We start from the raw sequence: 23292 nt of genomic DNA on the forward strand, positions 1-23292 counted from the left end.
GATGTCGAGATCAGTCAAATCACTAGTGAGGTAGATGGAATGAAAGGCATCAAAACTAGTTTGGTTTCCGAGGAAACTTGTTTTAATAAGTGGTTTTTCGAATTCTATTTCATCCAGCAATCAAGCTGGTTTTGGAGTTTCCAGTCCTGCCTGCCTCGGTAGTGATTCGTAAGATAGTCAAAGCGTTTTTATTCCCTCTGGCACACTGACCTTTTTGTGTACGTACTATTTTAAAGAATATTTGTCCATAGCTTTTTTAAAATATGTATATTAAGTGATTATTATAATACACCAAGCATATTTTTCAACAACTTCTGAGCCCAAGTCTGCGTGTTCGACCCCCGGCCCAGACACCGGATTTTCGGGATGCAGAAAATCCTCAGTGGCCATGTCGTATGATTATGCGGCATGTAAAAGATCCCTGGAGTGCCTCATTGGCTCTTGGCATTTCCGGCAAAATTAAATTCCTAGTGCACTTTAGCATCCAAATAGAGTCTCGATGCTACCATCTAGTGTGGCAGAAACTAGACGTCCAAATTAACATGGCCAACGGTATCTCACCCATTGTGGTGGTCCTGAAAGAGTGGATACCACTTCTGGAAAACGCACTAGGTCTGCTCATGGGGAAGACAGATTGTGCAGCTCATAGGAAATAAAATAAAAAATATTTTTCAACTTGTTGTATTGCATTAACGCTAAGTGTTCAAAAACTATAGAATTCGAACTATAAATAGCTAAAAATACGAATTTTCTTTTAGATTCGCTTAGAAGGACCGTACGGAGGAGGTAATCAAGATTGGTACAAGTTTGAAGTTGCCGTTATGGTTGGGGGTGGTATAGGTGTTACTCCATATGCTTCCATTCTCAACGACCTCGTGTTTGGCACCTCTACAAATAGATATTCTGGAGTTGCTTGTAAGAAGGTGGGTAGAAAATATATATTAATTAATCTATGTTTTTATTGCTATTTATACCTTTAAAGACGTAAATAGTAACTTAGACAACTACTTCAAAATATATTTAAATCTCCGCTAAAGGATAATTATATTGGTTTCGTAGTGGAGAAAATGTAATTATTCAGAAAATGTTCAAATTGCTTCGTTGATTACTAGTGATCATATTGAGAACAAATTTTTTTAAATTTTATTTTATAACCGTCGTTGAACAGCCAACTCGATTTTCGGACTTAAGACTAGCAATGTTCAACTTAACAGTCTTGTAATTTTGAACTTAATCTAGAAGACAAGAGAACTCATGGATCAAGTATTGGGAGAAATTGGTTGGAATTAACCTGCATTTGCGTTACATGGAGAGGAAAACTACGAAAACCTCCCACAGTTAGCCTGACTACAAGGAAATTCAATCCCAAGATCCTTCTACCACTGTGAAAATTTTACTTCCACACTATTGTCGGTACAAGCCGGGAGTGATATTCGTAACTACATCATCGCTTGGATTCGAACCCGGTTCACCTTATTGGTAGGCGAGAACTCAATCCCCTGGTCCACCACGCCTCAGGATTTTTGTAAATAAAGTGTTTTGAGTTATTTCTTAAATTATTAGCATAATAGCATTTATTAATAACGAAATTGATTCATCAAGCCCTACCAAAACTCTCTTGCTTATTTAGAATTACATAGTCTAGCTCATGCGGTTGGAGGCTTTTTTTAAAATAATAATTATGATTTATTCGACATTATCACAAACTTAATTCAATGATGCCACCACATACCTTATTTTACATGGTCAAAAGCTCATTCCATACTATCGCCAATTTTCGTCGATTTGATCATAAGCTTATTTATCGTAATATCACAAATTTTAATCTGATCACAAGCTTATTCATTGATACCATCACTAAATTTATTCAATATTATCTCTGGCTTTTACCATCGTAAGTCTTACAGGACATGATCAAAAGCTTATTTATAATCGTGATTCTTAGTTCGAATCATCAGTATTTTCATGAATCTTATTCGAAGTAATTTTAATTTCAAAAAGTGAATAACTATATCTGCCAAGAATGCAAAACTTAACCTGATGATATCGCGTAGCCCGTTCGACACAATCGTAGAACTTACTTAACACGATTACCATTAAGTAAATTACTTTATTATTGAAGTTCATAATACATTCTCTTAGACCTTATCTGACACAATAGCAATTATTAATGATAGTCTCTGAACTAATTTAATAATCTCGCTGGATAGATTTAATTAAGGAAATTTTATAATATTGCAGTATAAAAACCTTCTTTTTAAATCTAATTTTATGTATTTATTTTTAACTAGAGTCCTATAGAACTTCCTATCTTCCTATGAATTTAAGTTGAAATTAAGTTGAATTTAAGTTCCTATGAAAAGTTGATACAGGTATGGATGGGTAAGCATCGCGAGTAAAGGGATCTGGCAAAAATTTCCTTCCCCTTCAGATCTATGTCTAAATTAAGAAAGCTGCCACACGAATGAGTGGTGCTGCCATCTATCCGTAGAGTTCTGAGCCAATATGTACTTTGACCCTTGTGGTGCTCTCTTGTCAGACGAAAGGTGCACCTCCCTGAGTTAATTCTCAAAACGCAAATGGCTGACGAGATTGGCTTGCAGAAGTGTCATTCGAAGCAACAGTATAATTATGACATTCAAATCCCTGAATACCTGCATTCTTTCATATAATCTTCTTATTAAAATGTTTTTAACAGGTGTATTTCCTTTGGATTTGTCCATCACACCGTCACTTTGAGTGGTTCATAGATGTTCTGAGGGACGTTGAGAGGAAGGACGTCACTAACGTCTTAGAAGTTCATATCTTCATTACTCAATTCTTTCACAAGTTCGATCTGCGAACTACCATGCTGGTAAGTTTAGTCACATTTTTTAGATTTTGAAATTGTATCATAGTAGCCAAGAAATGGTAAAATTTTAAATACGAGAAAAAGAAATTTTGGCCATTAAAGTGCAGTACCATTGAAGTAATTATCCTATATTCAGTATCCAGACAAAGTGTTCTATTACCAGTTGCCAATTATTGGTGATTTTTCCAAAATTATTCTTTTAAAGTTTGATTGTCAAAACAATTACACGGAAACAAATTACACAAACCACCTACAAAAAAATAATTACATTGAAAAACAATTTCTTTTTCTGTTGCATGGGATTTTTTTAATAGATCTTTGATACTTTAGTATCACTGATTTCAAATCTACAAGCGGATCCTCTCTCTAAACTACAGTTTTTTTAATGGCATTTTTTGTCAATCTTTTGTCGAAATGTACAAGTTTAAAAACGTTTTATATAACAAGGGGTTGAGTAAATGTTGCGACAAATCGTTCACCTCTATGAGCATTTCCCTATTATGAAGTGTTTCTTCGTGTGTTTCTGAGCAGGTTAAAATAAGGAAACGCCCCTAGCCGTTTACGATGACCTTCTGGCATGATGTTCTGGGCATGAGTTTCTGAGCAATTTAAATTCTGATGGATTGCCTGAACTAAAAGTTTATTGTAACATTTCACTATTATAAATAACATTTTTAAACTTTCATTTCAACAAAAAATAGATTCAAAATGTCATTTAAAAAAGAAATATGTAGCTTCAGAGGCAAAACTAATTTCAGATTTGAAATTCCCGCACCTGAATATAATATGTATAAAGTATATATTAGTCAAGATCAAGTATTTGTGATGTAAACGCAACAAACAATTTGTGCACCCTGTTATTAATTTCTTTTATAATATGAAAACAGGATTCACAGATTCCATGATTTATCCCCCCAAATTCATTAGCCCTTATTATTTAAAATAAACATACACTAGTTATATTCTATTTTGAGTTTTTAGTATAAACTGACAACCAAAAAAAATAATAAATAAATAATAAGCAACATTTTCAAGCTGTCTTGTGGAGCTTTTTAAAAGTGTTTCTGGTACCATGAGCCCATGAACTACCATGAATCACTCAGAAGGCCAGTGTTTCCCAAGCTTATGACTTTTGTGTCCCCTTTCTGAATTTTTCGTTACGCTGTGTACCACTAATAAAAAAAAATGAATGTATTTTTTACTATAAAAAATTGCACAGAAGTTAAAAATCACAACTGGCTGNCACTAATTATTAACTGTTAACTCCGCAAAAAAATAGCCAATGGAAAAATACGTAATCGTAAATTTTCATGGCTAGCTTTGTTTTCAAATAAATGTTTTTGAAATTTTCATTTTTTTGCTAGATATTTCTCACAAGATCCACCGCTAAACTGTCCCGTACCACTGGGGGTACGCGTACCACACTTTGGGAAACAATGCTGTAGGCAATAAAGCTTTTCTGTGCTATTATCGTGTGAAAACTCCGATAACTAAGATACTTGTCTCAAAACAATATTGAAAAATATTTTGATGTGAAAATGACAGATTTAATAATAGAGGCATAACTAAATTGTCCCTAATTCTTCATTTTTTCAAAGATTCATTTCTAATAATGAAATCATGAATGTAAATAATAAAATGTTAAAATAAATGATAAGTATTACTAGAATAGAAAATACTAAAATAGATTTTAGTATTTTCTCGCTTTTAATGCGTTAAAATGGAATTATATTTCTTATTTTCACTCTATTTAAGTATTTTAAGCTGGAAATCCTTTTAGGTGAAAATAAACTAAGAAAATAAATATCCTTCATTAAAAAAAAGTTAACGCACAAGAATTCTTGTTTAAATGAAATCTATTTTCTAAAATAACAGTAAAATATAATTTTCTATCAACTCATTTTTATTTCTCATATCATTTTTAGCCCATTGAGTCTAATTCACAACAATTTGACAAACATAGACTAATTTCGAAACTATTTTGTTTTCAGTATATATGTGAAACGCATTTTCAAAGGATATCAAATTGCAGTATGTTTACCGGCTTGAAGGCCGTTAATCATTTTGGAAGACCAGATATGACAGCATTCCTAAAGTTCGTTCAACAGCAACACGCATACGTAAGTGGTTCAAGCATTTATATATAATTTCAATTATTAACAATGAACAGGTAAATAATAAACTCTCTTTACTGATTTGAAAAGAAACGGGGTGTGGGTTTGTTAAAATTTTAAGGATTGTGCCATTTAGCAAACCATATTTATAATTTTAAGAGACTGCGTTGGTTTTTGGAGAGTTTTGATTTGCACCACCATTTAATAGCATGAGCTCTTTTATATTGTTCGTTAGTATGATGACCATCATTTTAAATGTATTTTACACTAAGTTTCCTTTTTTAATTTTTTTCCACTTGTTTTTCTGTTGCATCGTTTTAAGGATAGTTCTAAATAGTATTTACGTGTAATTTTGAAGTCATATTATTAAATTGGTTAATAAATCTAAATTTATATTGTGATAATTATTGCATCAGAAAGGTTCTGGGTTTGAATCCCGGGCAAGACATAGATGTTCTTTCCTTCTCTGTACTATCTGTCCTGTGGTCAACGTCACTGTGGGAGCGACGTTGGCCCACCTAAAATGGTGCCCCTGAAAGAGAGTCCAGCAAAATCGCCCTGCATATGCCTGAATTGACGGATGTTAACACAGGTGGGCATTAGAAAAAAAAATGCGATAATTATCATCAGGTGGTGCTAATGACTGGAAAACTATGCTTTCTGTTTCACGTTGTGCTAGAGACTATCAGAAAACTATCTAACTGGTAGCAAAATTTCTAAAAGAACATTAGAAAACTCACCTTTTATCACTTTAAAAATTTTTAGATTAGAGAATCTCTTCAAGAGATTTCTGTTCCTAAAATATAATATTGGACAAGTTAAACAGTGAGTTTTCAAATAACAGTTTAGAAATTTTGCAATCAGTTTTTTGAAGAAGCTGGACTACTTAGTTGTAACTATTCCAAATGAAGCATTTTCACGTCATTTTTAATTTTGTCTTCAGTTTCTCCAAATTAATAACATCTGCTATTGTGAAAAGTTTTTACTTATATCTCAGTTAGCAGCTCCATCTATTGAACTACCTTATAAATAATTTATAAAATTGGCAAGAGTAAATTCGATTCAAAAGCATAACTCAGCAAACGGTACATTTTTATTTCTTCTTTTTTTCCCATTTTGATAATCACGTTTTAAATAAACGGTAGGTATATATTACAATGAGTAAAAAAATGAATCTTGAAATTTTTGAATGTTTTACGGCGGAAAAGTTGCCTATTGTAATAAAAATAAAGCAATAAAACTTTAAAATTGGTAAACATCTTGCCTTAGCTCATCTTTATTAAAAGTAATGAAAACTATAAAAAAAATCACGCCTTGTGAAATTTCGTTACGTTGGCAAAACTTCTGAAATAAAAGGCTGCAGTTTGTTATGCTTCTTCGATAGTTTGAGTAACCTAATAAATTAAATTCTGATCAATGATTTGGTTCTTTTACGTCTACACAACGTTATAGAAAAATGCAAGTTTACCAATTTTTCGTAATTTTTTCTTCGTTCACCCTGTTGGATCAGAACAACCCTCACCCCCCACAGTGAAGATGGTTGGACACATAGGTCCAGCTACACTTACTTACTACATTGACAAGGCTATTTTTTTACCTACTACACATTTAAAGTCTGATACTTTGAAGAAATGAGGATTAACTGATCTAGATCTTAGCGCCTTGGCATATTCATCTCTAGCTTCATGATCACAAGTTTAACACAGCTTTAGATTGCTTAGGAGTAACAGTGAAACTTCGGTATTTTTCTAATTCGCATGATACCAGTCTAGTCTAGTCATTTAAGTCTTGCAGCATTGGGGGAGGGTATACCACGAAAGAATTCCGATTATTGATTTTAGAGTGATCTGAAGCTGGAAAGTTAATTTTTGGTAGTACGAAATTTGGTCTTTGATCAACGAATTCCTGTCAACCATCAATATCTGCAGTACATTTCAAATACAATCACCTTGGAGCATCGTCCAGACAACTTGGAAAATCACGTCCCTGTTTTTTTGTCCCAATCGAGACTGCTACTGTTGTCATTTAAGTCCTTAGGTTGCATTTAATAAGGATCTTACAAGACAAACCATCCCAACAAAAAAGACAGTTAGAAATTTTGTACTACTGAAAATAAATGTTAATTTATTATTATATTCAACTGATGCTGCCCTCCACCAACGTATTTAAAACAAGTTGTTTTTAAATATCGGTGCTAACCTGCGAAGAACCTCCATACTACTATTTCATATTTCCGTTGTCGTTATACATGTGTTGTTGTTTTTTTTTATATACAACTGTAATTGAACAACCAATCCAATTTTTTGAGTTTACGACTAATGTTCAACTTCGTATCCCTGTAATTTTGAACCCAATCCAGAAGACAAACGAACTGCCTGATCAATTATTGAAGGAAATTTGCCCTCGTGGAGAACTTTTTGATAGAACTAACCCTCATTTGCGTCATATGGAGAGGAAAGCCACAAAACCACTGTTAGCCTGACCGCAAGCGGCCCATGATTCATCTACTACTGGGAATATTTTACGTCTAAACTATGGTCGGTGCAAGTCGGGGATGCTCATTTTGTATCGACCAGCCATCGCTGGGATTCGAACTCGGTTCATTTCTTCGGAAAGCGAAAATTCTATTCCCTGAGCTATCACGGCTCATATGCGTATTTTGAATCTTCAACTGCAAATTTTCTTCGTTACATCAATTTAATTTAACGAGTGCGCATGTAATTCACAGATTATGGTGTGACACATTGATCCACCTTAGTTAAAGAAATGAAGTGATTCGTTTCAAGGATGTGAATCAATTTGCGGATAAATAAATAAAAATATGTGTCTAATTTGCGATATGCTAATACAGAAATTTCGATATAATTTTAAAATCTATATTAATTTTTTCTCCTTATTTCAGGTGAGCAAGGTTGGAGTCTTTAGCTGTGGTCCTTCCGCCATGACTAAAAACATTACGAAGTCATGCGAAACAGTCAACAAGAATAGAAAACTTCCTTATTTCATTCACCACTTTGAGAATTTTTAAAAACATCTCTCTATTCAACGTGGAATACTTATTGCGAAATTCTCATGGCCCTTGGTTCGAGAATCGATAGAAACTTGGTTCTCCTTCTGGCGTTATTTGATGGTTATTGAGTGGTTATGATGGATTGGCGCCTCTACAAACGAACTTTGAAGAAGACATCTTCTGACAATCAACGAGCTCTTACTCTTTGTGATGCCAAATTTTTCCCTTAACGCGCCGAGGGGAATAAACTGTTTTTAAAAGAGACTTGTGAATTTTAGAAAGATATGTTTTAAACCTAGTGTTCCTTTTTTGTTTTAATCAAGTATTTCACTGTAGTTTTAAGAAAACGGTATCAGTGAATTGTACATAAGTTTTTGAAAATATCTTGTTCGTGTAAATTTCTACTATAGGAAGTAACTGTGTTAATTTGTTAATTGTTTTGTTGCCATTTTGTTTAAATTTCTTTAAATTGCTTTTAAGCTAATGGTGAATTTTCTCATCATATATACGATTGTACTAAAAAAAAATTACATTTTAATGTTTTTGAAATAGCTTATTATTGCCTATATTAAGCTGAAAGTTTTTATTAAATAAAAATGAGTCTGATTAAATGATTAAATAAACTTTAATAAAATATATTAAATGAAGTCTTGATTGGTTAATTTACGTTTAATGCTGTTGAAAACAAACTAAAATACTGCTGCATATAAAATATTAAAAGATTTTGTTTAATAACTTAATTACTGATGCGTAGTTCCATAAAACGAGTGTATAGTCTTTAATTGAAACATCCTTAATTGAACTATTTATCAATAGTACATGATGTAATAATTCCTATTTTATTAATTATTCAGCACGAGTTTTCAATATATTTTTTCCAAATATGTTATATAGTCTGTGTTAATTTATGAAATATTGTGAATATTTTTATACAGTTTCTGAGGATTATAACTATGTAAAGCCAAATTGAATAAATCTTATCGGACTTACATATCTTTGCTCTTATAAAAAGTGCTCTAAATTTGTATAAATGAGCTTTAGGTCAAGTAAATTGGCATATTAATAATAATTTAAGAGACAGAACATTTAATAACAAAGTGATATGAATACAAGTCATGGTAAATTAGATACAAAATTAATAAATACAAAAATTTGTTTTCTAGAATAAGTAGTATAAAAAAATAAGTTCAGAAGACATTTATCCTAAGACATATTATAGTTTTTTTTTTAAAAAAATTGGCATTAGCCTCAGTAAATATTTCTCAAAGAAGCACACAATTTTCTAAATCATTGGACAAGATTAAAAAATACTTTGAGTAATCATACCGGCAGAGTAAGTATACAAAATGCTTTGTACTGCTCAATCACAATCTCACAAATAACTCAGTAGTTTATTTTTTTTAAAATATGCATAACTTTTTACTATTATAAAAAGCCACTTTTAAAACTCTTAAAGATTAAAAATCAGGCTCAATACTTCACTCGGAAAATCACGTTTCTTTCGTGTGATACATCTAGCAGAGAGATAATACGTTTCACCGTATCCACAAGCATATTTTGATCAGATATGTTGAGCAGAATACATATTTTCTCTCGCACTCGGAGCTCAGATGCTTTTACTACTTGCCTACCTTTTTTCGATGCAGCAAGAATTCTCAATCTTCTATTTTTTTAATTGTACTGGAGAATTGGTAAAGGTACGGAGCGTCATAAAACTTGTAAGAATTCGTGACATGCTGGATCACCCCTCCTAAGAGCAACTTCTGACCTAACTCTTCAGCTTCCACGTCATCTTGAGCAAGACCCTCTTCGATCATCCAATCTACCAGTTGATGACCCCAGAAGCAGTTTTCATATAATTCGTCAATCCATCTAATAAAGGGATAAATTAATGAGGTATTTAATTTCGAACCATTCAATAATAAGGAAAATTATATTTTTAAATTATAACTACATGTGTGAAAGGAACATAGAAATACATGCCTTGAAATTTCCAGAGGCAGTTTTAAATTTTTTAAAGAAATACCCGATTTTAAATATTGTAAATTTTCAAGACATACAATTTGAAGACAATATTGCCGTTTCGATGAATGTTTAAACAATGAAAAAAATTGTTTTTTAAAGCAGGCAGTAACTGCTTATTTCAAAGCCAGGTTAAACTAGTTTGATTCTTAAAAATTATAAAAAATAAGCTCTAAATTTTAAGAAGCACACCTGACTTTAGATTTCTTTATATAATATAAAATCATAGAAGTCTGATCTCGTTTTCCATTGTTGTCGGCGCATTTTTATTGGCTGGAAAATCACGAGGTAGGATCCAGTTTTCCCTCATTCATTTCCATATTGTTTAGGTTGTCATCAGCATATAATTAACAATAGTCGTAAAGGTATTCGCGATCGCAACGAACTATAGGGGGCGTTGTTGTATGAGACTAATACCTGCGATTTCTATATGAACAGTCATTCAGTTACTCTAGAGACGTCGTTAATGTAGCACGTAGCATTGCAACGTTCCTTCTCTATTGTGGCTAATTAAATTTAAAAAAGAAAAATGCTTGATATTCTTTCTTATGCAAACGAAAACAAAATGGTATCTCTTTTTATTAGAGAAGGAATATCCAAAACACATCGGAAAAATATTTGTACATTAACAGAAAAAAATATGTATATTCTTATAAGAGTTAAAACCTAATGCCCGAGAAATAGTATTACTAAATTTAATGATATAACATGAAAGGCCCATTTAAACTTTACATTCTATAGTTTTAAGAATCATATTAGTTCAAAAATTAAAATGAACAAAAAGTATACATAAGCCTCATAATTTTATGAAATTTAATTTTGTAAACAACGTTTTTTGACAACAATTTTTATCAAAAAATTTCAAGTTTCAATAAAAATCATTATTTAGAAACTAAGAAACGTAAAATAAAGAATGCTGACGAAACAAAAAAAAAAAAAAAAAAAAACAATTCTTTTTTGTCGCCATTTTTAGTGCTACGAATATTCGTCTTTGGGATTTGCCAAAAACAAAACAAGATGCAATTTTATTTTTTCAGGAGGGAAATATTTTACCGAAAAAACGAAAATGTACCAATTCCCACAACATAAAACTTTATCTTGGCAAACGTACGTTTTGGAAATGTTATTTCATTTGGAATCTTATTCATCAGAGTTCATATGGCGATATGATTGTTTTGAATCTATGCTAAACTCTATATCGGCTCATTTTCCACCGAAATCCAATTAACTATTTTGATTTTAAATAAAGTGTTTTATTTTATGAACTGTCGCAAAAATTTTAAGTGTAGATTGGCGGCACTTAAAAACCGCCAAATCTGTAGCGGCGGTGGCGTTAATACGTCGTAAGTACCGAATTTTTATTCCATACTTTTCTGAATCATATTATTTCAAACATTGGAATATACAAGAAGTATACATAAACACATAATGTTATACCATTTAATTTTTCAAAAGTATTTTGAGAACAATTTTTATCAAAAAATTATAAACTAAAAAACGGAAAATAAAGAATTCTTAGGATAAAAAAAACGATTTTAAGAATTATTAACATTGAAATAAAAACTTTCATATTGTTTCTTTTTTTATTATTCTTATAGTTCTTAATCAGACGTAAAAAACCATTCTGTAGAGAACCATCATCAAATGAAAAAAAAATATTTACAAGCAAATTTTTTATTGTAAAAATCATTGCACTTACCTGATTTATGATTCCCGGAGAATTCCAAAATGATAAGTTCCTTGTTTGAAAACTTTATTCTCAAATAATAGATACATAGTTTATACCTTCATTACTTTTAGATAACATACTACACAGCAAAATTTTATAATTGATATGAATTTGAATATGTAGCTAAAAACAGAATAGCTGAATTCTAGTTGAACTTATTCTTTCAAAATTAAAAAAAACTTACCAAGAAAACGATTTAAATTAATTAAGAATCAGCACAAATGGCACTATTTCAAGTAACTTGGATAATTTTTTATTGTTGTTTTCCGAATTATATGGATACAGAAATATATACTATTCTATAACGAAGAAGAATATGCTATAACTATTACAATTCTGTATGTTCTGAATTCATATTTATTCACTGGAATGACGAAAGCAATGTTGACTTCACTTTAATTCGTAATGAATTGAAGACAGAAGAAATGCATTTTACCTTAATACACACATCTGTAACAGTATCCGAAATCGGAAGTCATCAGTTGCAAGTTTGTTGATAATAGAAATTAAAAATTATTGAGGAATTTTTCTTCAAATGTTTGGCGTGTTCTGTTCCTGAAAGATTTACTAATATTCTGGAGATTTTTTTCAAGTTCTTCGGCCTTTTCCTTAGGGAAATTTTGTTTCTTATTTGCTGCTAAAAAATGGCGTCTGATTCAGTCAATGATTTTGATGGAGCTAAATGAAAACGTGATAAATTAATGTCTGATATTTACAGGCTCCCGCTAGACGGCGTACTCGAGCGTTGCGATCGCGAATTGTTTTCCTTTAAATATTTTTGTATCCCTAATTTAAACTTATTTTCCAGTACTGCTACTATTAGCGATAGTATTAAATTATGGTTGTGAACTCATCAAATGTGTTTGAACAATACAATGCTATAAGAATATAAATGTTATTTTAGAAGATGATTACTTCGAAAAATCACTTCCGTTCACCAAGAGATCTAATATTTGGGTAGAGTGACATTTGAGACAGTAATATTTAGACGTGGGAAGTAGAGGCACAAGAGTAAGTAAACAGAATTCCTTTTAGTACATATATGTTAAGTGAATAATTTTAACTTTAATGGAAACATTGTTTTCTGCCAAGAAAAGACAATTATTGCGAAGCAATATCGCAGAGCAATAACCGGGGTTGGTGAGCAGCAGCAAACAGGGGGCTTAGCCCCCTAGTGTTAGGATAAAATTTCAAAATTTGATAACTCATTTTGGAGTTGCACTGCAATCTAAAACCAGTAATAGTTTTAAAAAAATCAGTTTTCTCCCGTAGTAACTATCACATAATTTTGCATTAAACCACTCTGAGACTTTACAAAGATTTCGAAATTAGTTCTTAATTTTTAAAAGTATCTAAATTGAACTTCTGCATTTATATTTTAGATTAGGTTAAGAAAACATACTGTTTGAAATTCTTATTTTCAGTGATACATTTTCTGCTCGAACCGAACAATACATAACTAAAACAAATTATTTAAACTTTATATTTAAAAGTTACATGAAAAAATTAATATTTTATCATCAAATATACGTCCCATTTTATGAAATGGCTTGCTTAAAAGGTATTTAAGAAAATACACTTACTTCCTATCTCTTGCAATTCTTTGAAAGCATTGATTGAGATAGTATGAAGTAAATTTGCTACAGAAGGCTGAGATTTCTGTTCTAGATTCACTGGATATAAAATCTGTAATACCCTCTTCTTGACCGCAGCACATTGATCTCCATCTGTTATAGAAAAAACAATTCCGTTACATTGTAGATATGCTTTGTAACATAAGATTAATTTATCATTTTAAAGATCAAATAGCAGGAGCATGTGAAGCATTAGAAGAATGCAGCTATGGCGATGGTTAAAATAAAACTAATCTCTAATACTTTTTAATCAAAGTTTCTCTTCAATTAGTTTTCATAAAACTAAATTTTTAATAGTAACATTTAAAAAATATATATTTATAAATTGTTTAAATAGACCAATTAAAAAACCTTTTTGTTTTTAATTTTTTAGCACATTTTAAAAAGAGTGTTTAAATAAAATTACAAAGATCTAGATGGACAATATTTATTCGTCTCATATTGCTTTTAACATTTTAAGCGAACCCTAATGCTGTTTACAAGGTTTTATTTTATAACCGGCATTGAACAGCAGATCCAATTCTGAGGTTACGATAATCAATGTTCAACTCAATCGCCTTGTAACTTTGAACCCAATCCAGAAGACAAGGGAGCTCTTATATCAAGTATTGGGACAAACTAGCTTTCGTTGAGGACTTTTAGATGAAGCAAACAAGCATTTTCGTTATATGGAAGAGGAAAAAAAACCTATGATAAGCCCAAAATCAAGGAGATTTTAACCCATTTACGCCAGCATTGTCGGTGTGAGTTGGTCAACCAGACACAGCTGGGATAAGAACCTGGACACCTTATTGGGAGGTGAATGCTATCCCCTAAGTACTTATGGCTCTGTTTACAGTATTGACCAACATGAATATTTCAGGACAATAAATCTACTCCATTTTGTCTAGGAAAGATCTGAAAGTAAGGGGTGACTCAAATTTTCTCTGCCGAAATCATTCCAGACACACTTGATCGAATTCAGTTCTGGTGATCTAGCTGGCAACTCTATTCTTCAAATAGCTTCTTCTTCTGGTTTTTTTTTGGTCATATTTTATCATCCATAAAAATGAATAGGTACTTCTGAACAATATTCTAATATAACAATCCGTAATACTCTAAAATTTCAGTCTTGTATCTTATAAAAGTTCCCCCCCCCCTTTATAAAATATGCCCAAATGTGTGTAGGGTCATTCAACATCTTGCCTCTCCAACTCTACTTACATAATGACTCACTTCTTTGATAATGGAACGCTGGCTCTCCTCATGTCTGAACACGTTGAGAATCAGTATTTAGGCTGAACTAGGGCTCATCGAGACTGCGTTATCTCACTATGCATTTGCTCAAGGTTGATTTTGGTTAAATCAGTTAAGACACACTTCCCTGTGACAAAGACTTCTTTGATGCACAGGGCTGAGATCTGAGCCATGCATAATATTATACAGAGATGTTGCTGGTAATCAGCATATTTTTGTTTGTGAAAACATGCGCGCACACAGGACTGCTCGAAGATTACTATGAAGTCGAAGATATTCAGAGGATATAGTGGCCAGACAGACATCCGGAACTGAATTATTTCGAGCTTGCCTGGAATGATTTAGCCTTTCTGGAAAGCTTAACAATCACATTTCTTCAACTCCCCTTCGGAACCATTTGGTGCTAAGAACTGTTTTAATGGAAGGGTTTGTTTCATTGTCTCAAGACCTTAGACTGTGCGGTTACGTGTTCGCATCGAGTAATTCAGAACGTCTGATACCCTTCTGAAAGGTATGGCATCTAAGGACTTATTATTAAGTATTTGTTAACCATTTAAGCAAATATGGAGTTAATTGTTAGACATGCATTGCCGTAAGACAAAAAATCCTATCTCAAATCAAATCTGTCACAAGTGTAATATCACCAAATAAATTTTGTATTATTTTGTGATGATGAACGGTCGTGCCATTACCTTTTTGATGTATTTTTCTACCAAATGTCCTTTGATTTGGCTGGTTTTTTCTAAAGTTTTCCGCAAAAATGTTTTTTTTTTATATTTTAACTAACAAAGAGATATAGTAATCCTCTTCAATAAGAATACATTGACTAAGGTTCCAGTTGCTAATGTGTTGCCTGATTAAAATTTATTACTGAAATTTGGAATTCCGCAGCAAATTAATGGATTAAATATAAAAATAAAGTATTAGCATAATTAAATGTAAAGTATTACCAAATTATGGATTAAATATAACATTTATTTATCACTTACTTGTTTTGAATCTTTATAGTAATCGTTCTTGCATCAATTCCAAAAATCAAGAAATAAAATATACCCTACAAAATTATAAGAACAACATTTACCATAACAAATAATGTTATATTGACAAAATCGTTAGAAATAATTTTCTATATATTTGTCCTATTGCATGTTAAATATATTTCTATCTTAAACGTAAATATAATCACAAAACAACTTAGTCACATATGGTGGGGGGGGGGAATGTGGTCAATACTACGCACTATAGCTACCTTTACTTCCCAAAAAGCAGTTACCGATGATAAAATACCTATCTTATTAATGAAAGCTAAATTATTTAACCATTTCACAATCGCAGCTTCTATATATCTATTTTCAACATATTTCGAACTTATCTGAGATTATTTAGATTTGCATGTTATTAAACTTCTCTCATAATTATTGGTTCTTCTGTTAATGATCTTCAAAAATCAATTCGCGGATCAATTTCATGTTTCTTATTGTTCAATTTTTACCAAAAAATTACCACAAAATTCATCATAATTAACATTAATCCACAATGTGAATCCACAATATTTTTCGCAAACTTTTTCATCAATATAAAGCGTTTTCCAATATTTAATATTTTTTTTCACTGAGTTGATCGGTCTGTGTAGGGGTTAGGAAACTGCCCTTGCATCAGAAAGGTTCTGGGTTCGAATCCCGGGCAAAGGCATGGATGTTCTTTCCTTCTCTGCACTATCTGTCCTTACTGTGGGAGCAACGTTGGCCCACCTAATATGGTACCCCTGAAACAGAGGCCAACAAAACTGCCCTGTAAATGCCTGAATTGACTGAAAAATGTTAACACAGGTGGTCATTAGGAAAAAATTATTTTCACTGAAAGATTTTCGCAAAAAATGGTATAAAATAATTCATTTATCTGAGCAAAATCACATATCTAAAATGTACTACTTTTAAATTCTAACGAACTGGAAACAAAAAAGAACTCTGCAAAATACTACTAGTCTATAATGTGACATTTGAAAAATATTTTATCTTTATAGATAGGATTTAGCTTAAATATATAGAAAATACCTGTCCGATGAACATAGATGATTGAAAAAATTCCAACGGAATCATTACTTCGGATGATGTACTACCAGCCAGCTTATATAGATTTGCAACAAGTCTCTAGATGGAGAAAAATATTAAAAGTATATTTCACGAAACGTCTAAACAATCTTTAATAAAATATAAAAACTCAATTTGCAATACGTGAAATTAAGAAAATGATATTTTTGAAATTAAAAAAATGATATTTTCATTGTATATTTGAAAAGTATGTCTGAAAAATATACTCTAAAAAAATGCTTTATGCTATTTGTTGGGTTTATAAGTTGCCGAATGTATTTACTGCAAACCTCTGTCATAACTACAAAATTCAAAAATCATTCACCTCACTTCCGGTGACCCAGTATTCGTCGCTCTATATAAATGGGAACTATTCATAATTTTGATAAAAGACACTATATAAATGGGAACTACTCTTAATTTTGATAAAAAAGACCCTGTGTGGGAACTATTCATAATTTTGACAAAAAGACGCCATAAATAACTAAGAACTATGCACAATTTTTTGTCGTGATCCAACTGGGTTAAATCCCGTAATCCACTTGATGGCATTTTCGAATTACCAAAATCAAAAACTACACAGCCAGTAAACGACATAACGAGGCTCAAAGCATTTCTCAAAATTCAAAACGTGCTGCTCTTTCGTGTGCTGCTAAACTCTGAGCTATCACCTTTTTTTTCGTGGGCAATAATTTGCAGCGCAAATTGCACTAAATTCAAATCTATAGAGGAATACACTATTCAGATTTTAAAATATTTGCACACACAAATTTTTTTTTCCGCCAGTCATCTTAAAGTCTTTAAGCAAACTGAATGAAAATGCTACTCACTATAAACATCACAATCATTAGAACTAGTAGAAGACTGTAAAATCTGAAGGACCATTCTTCTTTATTTCTAGGAAGAGGCTGATATTGCGGATCAATTTCCTTGTAGTAAATGTCTGCCTGGTCTTTGATACTCAGGGTTGATTGTCGACGACTGTATATGCTTTCTCTTTTTCTTAAAAGAAAAAAGAAACACCAATGAGATCAATGATAAGAAAATAATAATCTAAACTTAACTATACAAAATATAACAATGCCAACTTCCTCCGGTAAACACAATTAAAATCGCATTGTCGCTTTAGTAAATGTTAAAAATTCAGTCATTCTTCTTCATTGACTCGAGTACCCCGGATGAACCCTGCCTTACTCCATATGTTATACACTTGAAAACAGTCACCAAAAGTTCTGCTTTTGGCGACTGTTTTCGAATTTTTAATTATTAGAATGTTGAGGTCTTTTGCTTCTGTATCTAGGTATCCGAGTACCCATGAGCTTTGCCCGAAAAATCTTCTAATCTTGAAAATACAAATTTATTGTCTCTTCTGTATGGCGATGTGTATACATCAATAAAAAGTACACATCGTTTCACATTAGATTGCTTACTAAAAAAATAACCTAAAAGTAAAAATATTGCAAACACTAAAGAGTTAGAATCCCTTTGTTGTCAGGCTAACCATGGGAGGTTTTGATAGTTTTTCTCTCCGTGTAACACTAATGTGGGTTATGTGATCGAAACAGTCTTCTTGCATTCTAACCAGATGACTAGCCCAATTTACTCTTTAATATTAATTCGCAGAGGATGTTAAAAAGTCCATTTACTTTATTTCACCTCTTTACCCGCCCTTTTATTGGTGCATTCTAAATATTGACATGTACCCGAGTCATAGTAAAAATAATTACATATGCATCGTACCATAATTATGTGGAATGACAGGTTATTACACTTCGGCAGAACTGGAGAAATAATGGATAAAGATTTGTTTAATAGATGAAAATAGTTAATGTTCCGAGTAAGAAAAATTTAAAATTACCCATTACAGTTTGAAAACTAAAATTCATCTCTTGATTGATGTTGATTTCATGAAATAGTTTTTGAAAAAAACTTACCAAATAGGTAACTTAGTCCATTTCTCAGAGAATGAAATCCCTGTTGCAAGACTAATTAACACTTTTGACGGTGCTTAGCTTATTTTCCGGATTTCAGTAAGTACAGAAGTGTTTTAAATCAGACTGATAGTTTTTTAAAATTTATAAGAGGAAAATGGTTTCAATTTTTGCTGCAAGCTCATATGAAAAGAGCAGTGCATAAATTTTTCCACCGTGCATTTGTTCATCCAACAATCAAATAAAAAGGGGCAAAAACGAAATTTTATTAGCTATGAGGTTCATGTTACAATATTTTAGAAATGTCTACCATCTGTCACAATCTCATGTTATCCGCGGAAGACGGCATGCATCGAAGTGAAACCGAAAAAAAATGCAGAAAAGGCTTGTGGAGGCTGTAGGAAAAAGTTTGAACCAAGAACTAGGAAGTCTGGTCTGCCCAGTCACAATAATTTGCTGCAAGTGTTGTTTTCCGAAAACTAACTAGTTTTTTCTATTATTAATTTTTGAAAAACTTCAGTCTATTTAAAATTCAAGAAACAATTTAATAAAAGAACGTAAAAAAATATCTTCAAATTCATTTTTCGCACTAAATTTATCGATGCATTTTGACGATATAAGTCACTTGTCATATGATATTTCAGAAGGTAAAACAAAATTTCATACCTACTTTTTGTAGCTGACAATTTCTACTTCATCCATGTCTAAGTAAAACATTTCATTGTCTTGAGCACAGTTTTTTACGTATGAAACAGTAACTTCTGTAGCTATTGAAAGAGTAAAAAAAATTACGTCAGAATATTTTTTTAAAAATTTTATTAAGAAACTAGTTAAAAAAATCTTAAATTTGACGTTATTGTTAGAAATAATAATTTTTTTCTTTTTAAACTCATTATACGCTTGCCTCATAATACGCTGCACACGTAATATAAATACGCTTGCACTACGTAACACAATAAAGGAAGGTTTATTTCATAAAAGTGTATATATAAATAAATTTTTTAAGAAAGTGACTTTTCAAATATTTGTTAAAAAATTATTTTTCTTAAATAACTTCGATAAATCCAAATTGATTTTTGTATTATAAGGTGTAATAGTGATGCATATAATATTTATTTAAACAATAAAAATTATAATAAGCTTTTAAAAAATAATTAGAAATTTTACCTTTTGGTGTCCTTGTAAAATGAATCCACAAACGTACGCTGACAACGATAAAGCAAAAAGCTTTGATCACAGTCGATGTAGTTAGCTTTAAAAGAATAAAATGAATAAATTAGTATTTGATAGTTTAATTAATAGATACTTTAGACCAAGTAAATAGTGTTTGGAACATTAACTCACGGTGGCTGAAACCTCAGCCAAAGTTCTATTCTCTAATTATCTACTCAAATTTTCATTCAATGTCTTAATCATACACTTTTAAGCGTGATTAGTACCATTTTATAAAAAAATATTACTCGTATGTATTCAAATTATAAAACTAGTTAAAGGAATTATTTAAAGCATTATTTTTGGGGGGTACTTTGAATTTAAACTGAGCACCAAGAAATTGGTTTCAATTTCTTTCAAACCAATTTTCATGTTTTTTATTACTTTCTGAATGTTTTGGAAATCAATAATTCCTGCTTTACTAAATTATTCTTTTCACTATCGCTAGTCTGCAATTTATAAATACTCTAGATTGCTGTAGTCGATGGTATAGCCTATATTTTGTATTTTGATGCACGTGATTCATGAACTAAACGTAAGAGCTACAGATTTTAAAAATTACATATGTACGTTTTGAAACGATTTTAATACGTGTGTTTTCAATACCAGTTATCAAAATTCTGTTCAACAACTGTTCAGTGAATGTTTACCTTCAAGCAATTCGAAAGGAGTTTTTTTTAAAAACATCCTGTATATAAGTGCGAAATAAAAATATTAAAATAAAATAAAACAAAAATTAAACACTGCAGTTTTCAAGTCATTGACTAAAAAAGTAAAAATTTCATTTTCTTCACTCTTAAAACGGAAAAAAATAAAGTGCTCAAGAACTGTTTGAATGACGATGCTCTCTGCATGTTTTTCGTTTTAGATCAGGAGAAAATGAAATTATTTTCTCATTGTTTGTTTACTTGTACGCAGTTATAAAAATTTTATTATATTATATTATTTGAATCTTATTTCTCATTTAATATTTGTTTATACCAGACAATAAATTTTTATGACAAAAAATTAGGAAACAAGTGTAACTTATACTAAAATCAAGCAGAGAAAGCTCCAGTCTGAATAAACTCCGAACACTCTAGTTATAGAACGAAAAGTGGTTGAAAATTTGATTAGCAATAAATTCTATTTCGAGTCATAAATTCTAATTGAAGTGACGAGGAAATGATTGTAACTTGTATCAGCATCTATTATCACACAGTAAAGCTCCAGCTTAGTTTTGAACAATAACCAGTCCAAAAGTGGTCGAAATTGCGATAATTTCTATGAAGTATCAATAAAAATTCTTCTTGCATCGGTTAGGAAATGAATGAAACAGAAATACTATAATTTAGCACAGAGCTCCAGAAAAATTTTTAGAGCGCTAGCAAATCAAAAGATGATAAACATTTCAAAATTCACCTAGGCGATAACAACACGATAAATCCTGTTAATAGTGGCCAGGAAACGATCGAAACAAACAATGCCGTAAGACGTAGACCTCTTATGCAGATCTCCTTAGTTGTAATTTGAAAATATATAGCGTTAAAACATATTAACAACACCGTAGTGTTAAAATTGTTTGTATCGGAAAAAAAAGGGTTTAACCTTATATTGTCATCGAGCATTGAACTCTGAGATCTGATTGATTTTTTGAGACTGGTTAGATTGGGTAAGATTTAAGAGCTCCAGTGGTCGGAAAGTGGTTGGTCAGTGATTTCGATTAATGATAAATACTATTTGTCGATAAAAAAGCAGTAAATTTTGCTTTTAGTAGCCAAAAAACAATTACAACTTGCATTGTTATCAGGAAGGCTGAGATATATTTGATTGCTCGGAAATTTCGATTGCAAAACTCCACTGATATGAACGAGAAAGCAATTTATAAAATGAAAGTAAAAGGGCGATATATTGAAAATCTGTTATCTAATTACCTGTAAATATTCAAAATTTGTATTGGGTAATCCAACGACTAATATGGACTTAACTTCTTCAAATGACATCAAGTAGCTCATAATGACAGTCATAAAAATGCACACACTGTTGAAAAGAGAGGAGGAAAAATAAGATTAAAAAATTTTCTTTTTGTCATAAAATATATAAAAGTTCTTTAAAATAAATTTCTTACCAAAAAGAAATGCCAGAAATTATCCTAAATCTGTTCTTTCCCTTAGCATTGTGTTCGTATGAAGATGAAAATAGCACAGCTGCAGTAGCTACAAGAATATAGCAAGAAATTTCTCCCCCATAATATAGAATTGTTAGAAAGTATATTTCGCCAGAATTCCATTTCAAGAAATCATAGTGCCAAACAATTATTCCGCAGCACTTTAAAATCTAAGGGGAAAAAAAAGAAAAATTCATTACTTGTAGGGTAGCTTATAAAATTCGAGAGTTGCTCATAAAATATATTAATTATACTACACTCTATAACAAAAAAATCGACGCACAAAGAACGCACTAAGACGTGCAAAATCGACGCTCGATCAGGCTGGAATGATACCGACAGGGGACGTATAGTTTTTAGCGACGAATCCCGCTTCCAACTGTGTCCTGACGATCATCGAAGACATGTTTGGAGACACACAGGGCGGAGGGGGGATCCTGTCTTCACTATTGCACTCCACACCGGCCCTCAACAAGGCATTATGGTCTGGGGTGCCATTTCCTTTGACAGCCGGACCCCTTTGGTCGTTATTAGAGGTACACTAACTGCACAGCTGTACGTCGACGACATCCTAAGACCTATTTAGCTACCGTTCCTTTTGAAGCGCTCTGTGCTGGCTTTTCAGCAGGGTAATGCCAGACCACATACGGCACGTGTTGCTATGAACTGTCTGCAAGCTTGTCAAACACTTCCTTGGCCTGCCAGATCAACAGATCTCTCCCCCATCGAGCATGTCTGGGATATGATGGGAAGGCGATTGCATCTGGCGCGGAATGTTGATGACCTCTCTCGACAATAGGATCGAATTTGGCAGGAAATACCGCAAGAGACCATCCGGGAGCTTTATCGGTCTATGCCACGTCGTGTGGCAGCTTGTATCCAGGCTAGAGGCAGGTCAACACCTTATTGGACTTGTTACTGTAACTCTGCAATAAATTATTCAATTGTTCTGAAATTTTAATCATTTACTATTCTGTACATTGTCTTCCTATCCACCAATTTTCGTTTCAATCGGACAACCCCTTCTTGGTGCGACGATTTTCTTGTTATAGAGTGTATTTTTAATGCAACCATTTACATGTATTTTCATATATCTTTAATCAACTAACATTTTTTTCATATTATAACTGCATTATACTAGTCTTGTATTTCGAGCTCAACCATTAAGAAAAAATGGTGTTTTGTTACAAACATTTGAGCAAATTCTACTCTCAAGACAAATCTTTGTGTAAAAGGAGTCCTAGTTTGCATTACGTGGATCAGAATACCACGCAGTTATAGATGAAACATAGGATTTGACATTTTCTAACTTTTTTT

At 31.8% G+C, this 23292-nt stretch overlaps 2 protein-coding genes across 4 annotated transcripts in view; one reads left to right on the forward strand and one right to left on the reverse strand.

Annotated features, from left to right (window-relative positions):
• The window catches only part of LOC107441689 (dual oxidase), a 200280-nt gene extending 191316 nt beyond the window's left edge, over positions 1 to 8964 (forward strand). For both annotated transcript variants that reach the window (XM_043045166.2, XM_043045167.2), the window contains exons 28-31: positions 759 to 923; positions 2699 to 2854; positions 4843 to 4971; positions 7868 to 8964. In XM_043045166.2, coding sequence (XP_042901100.1) covers positions 759 to 923; positions 2699 to 2854; positions 4843 to 4971; positions 7868 to 7993 — 576 coding nt within the window. In that variant the 3' untranslated portion in view covers positions 7994 to 8964. The remainder of the gene's footprint in view (positions 1 to 758; positions 924 to 2698; positions 2855 to 4842; positions 4972 to 7867) is intronic.
• Positions 8965 to 9044: 80 nt separating this feature from the next.
• LOC107441690 (lysosomal cholesterol signaling protein) overlaps positions 9045 to 23292 on the reverse strand; it is a 61814-nt gene continuing 47566 nt past the window's right edge. For both annotated transcript variants that reach the window (XM_071183211.1, XM_071183212.1), the window contains exons 9-17: positions 21937 to 22145; positions 21743 to 21848; positions 19785 to 19869; positions 19288 to 19384; positions 17517 to 17688; positions 16651 to 16746; positions 15586 to 15650; positions 13310 to 13453; positions 9045 to 9847 (exon numbers count right to left, since the gene is read on the reverse strand). In XM_071183211.1, the coding sequence (XP_071039312.1) occupies positions 9631 to 9847; positions 13310 to 13453; positions 15586 to 15650; positions 16651 to 16746; positions 17517 to 17688; positions 19288 to 19384; positions 19785 to 19869; positions 21743 to 21848; positions 21937 to 22145 (1191 nt within the window). In that variant the 3' untranslated portion in view covers positions 9045 to 9630. The remainder of the gene's footprint in view (positions 9848 to 13309; positions 13454 to 15585; positions 15651 to 16650; positions 16747 to 17516; positions 17689 to 19287; positions 19385 to 19784; positions 19870 to 21742; positions 21849 to 21936; positions 22146 to 23292) is intronic.

The sequence above is a fragment of the Parasteatoda tepidariorum genome, chromosome 7 (assembly GCF_043381705.1).
Source record: "Parasteatoda tepidariorum isolate YZ-2023 chromosome 7, CAS_Ptep_4.0, whole genome shotgun sequence".
Lineage (NCBI taxonomy): Eukaryota > Metazoa > Arthropoda > Arachnida > Araneae > Theridiidae > Parasteatoda > Parasteatoda tepidariorum.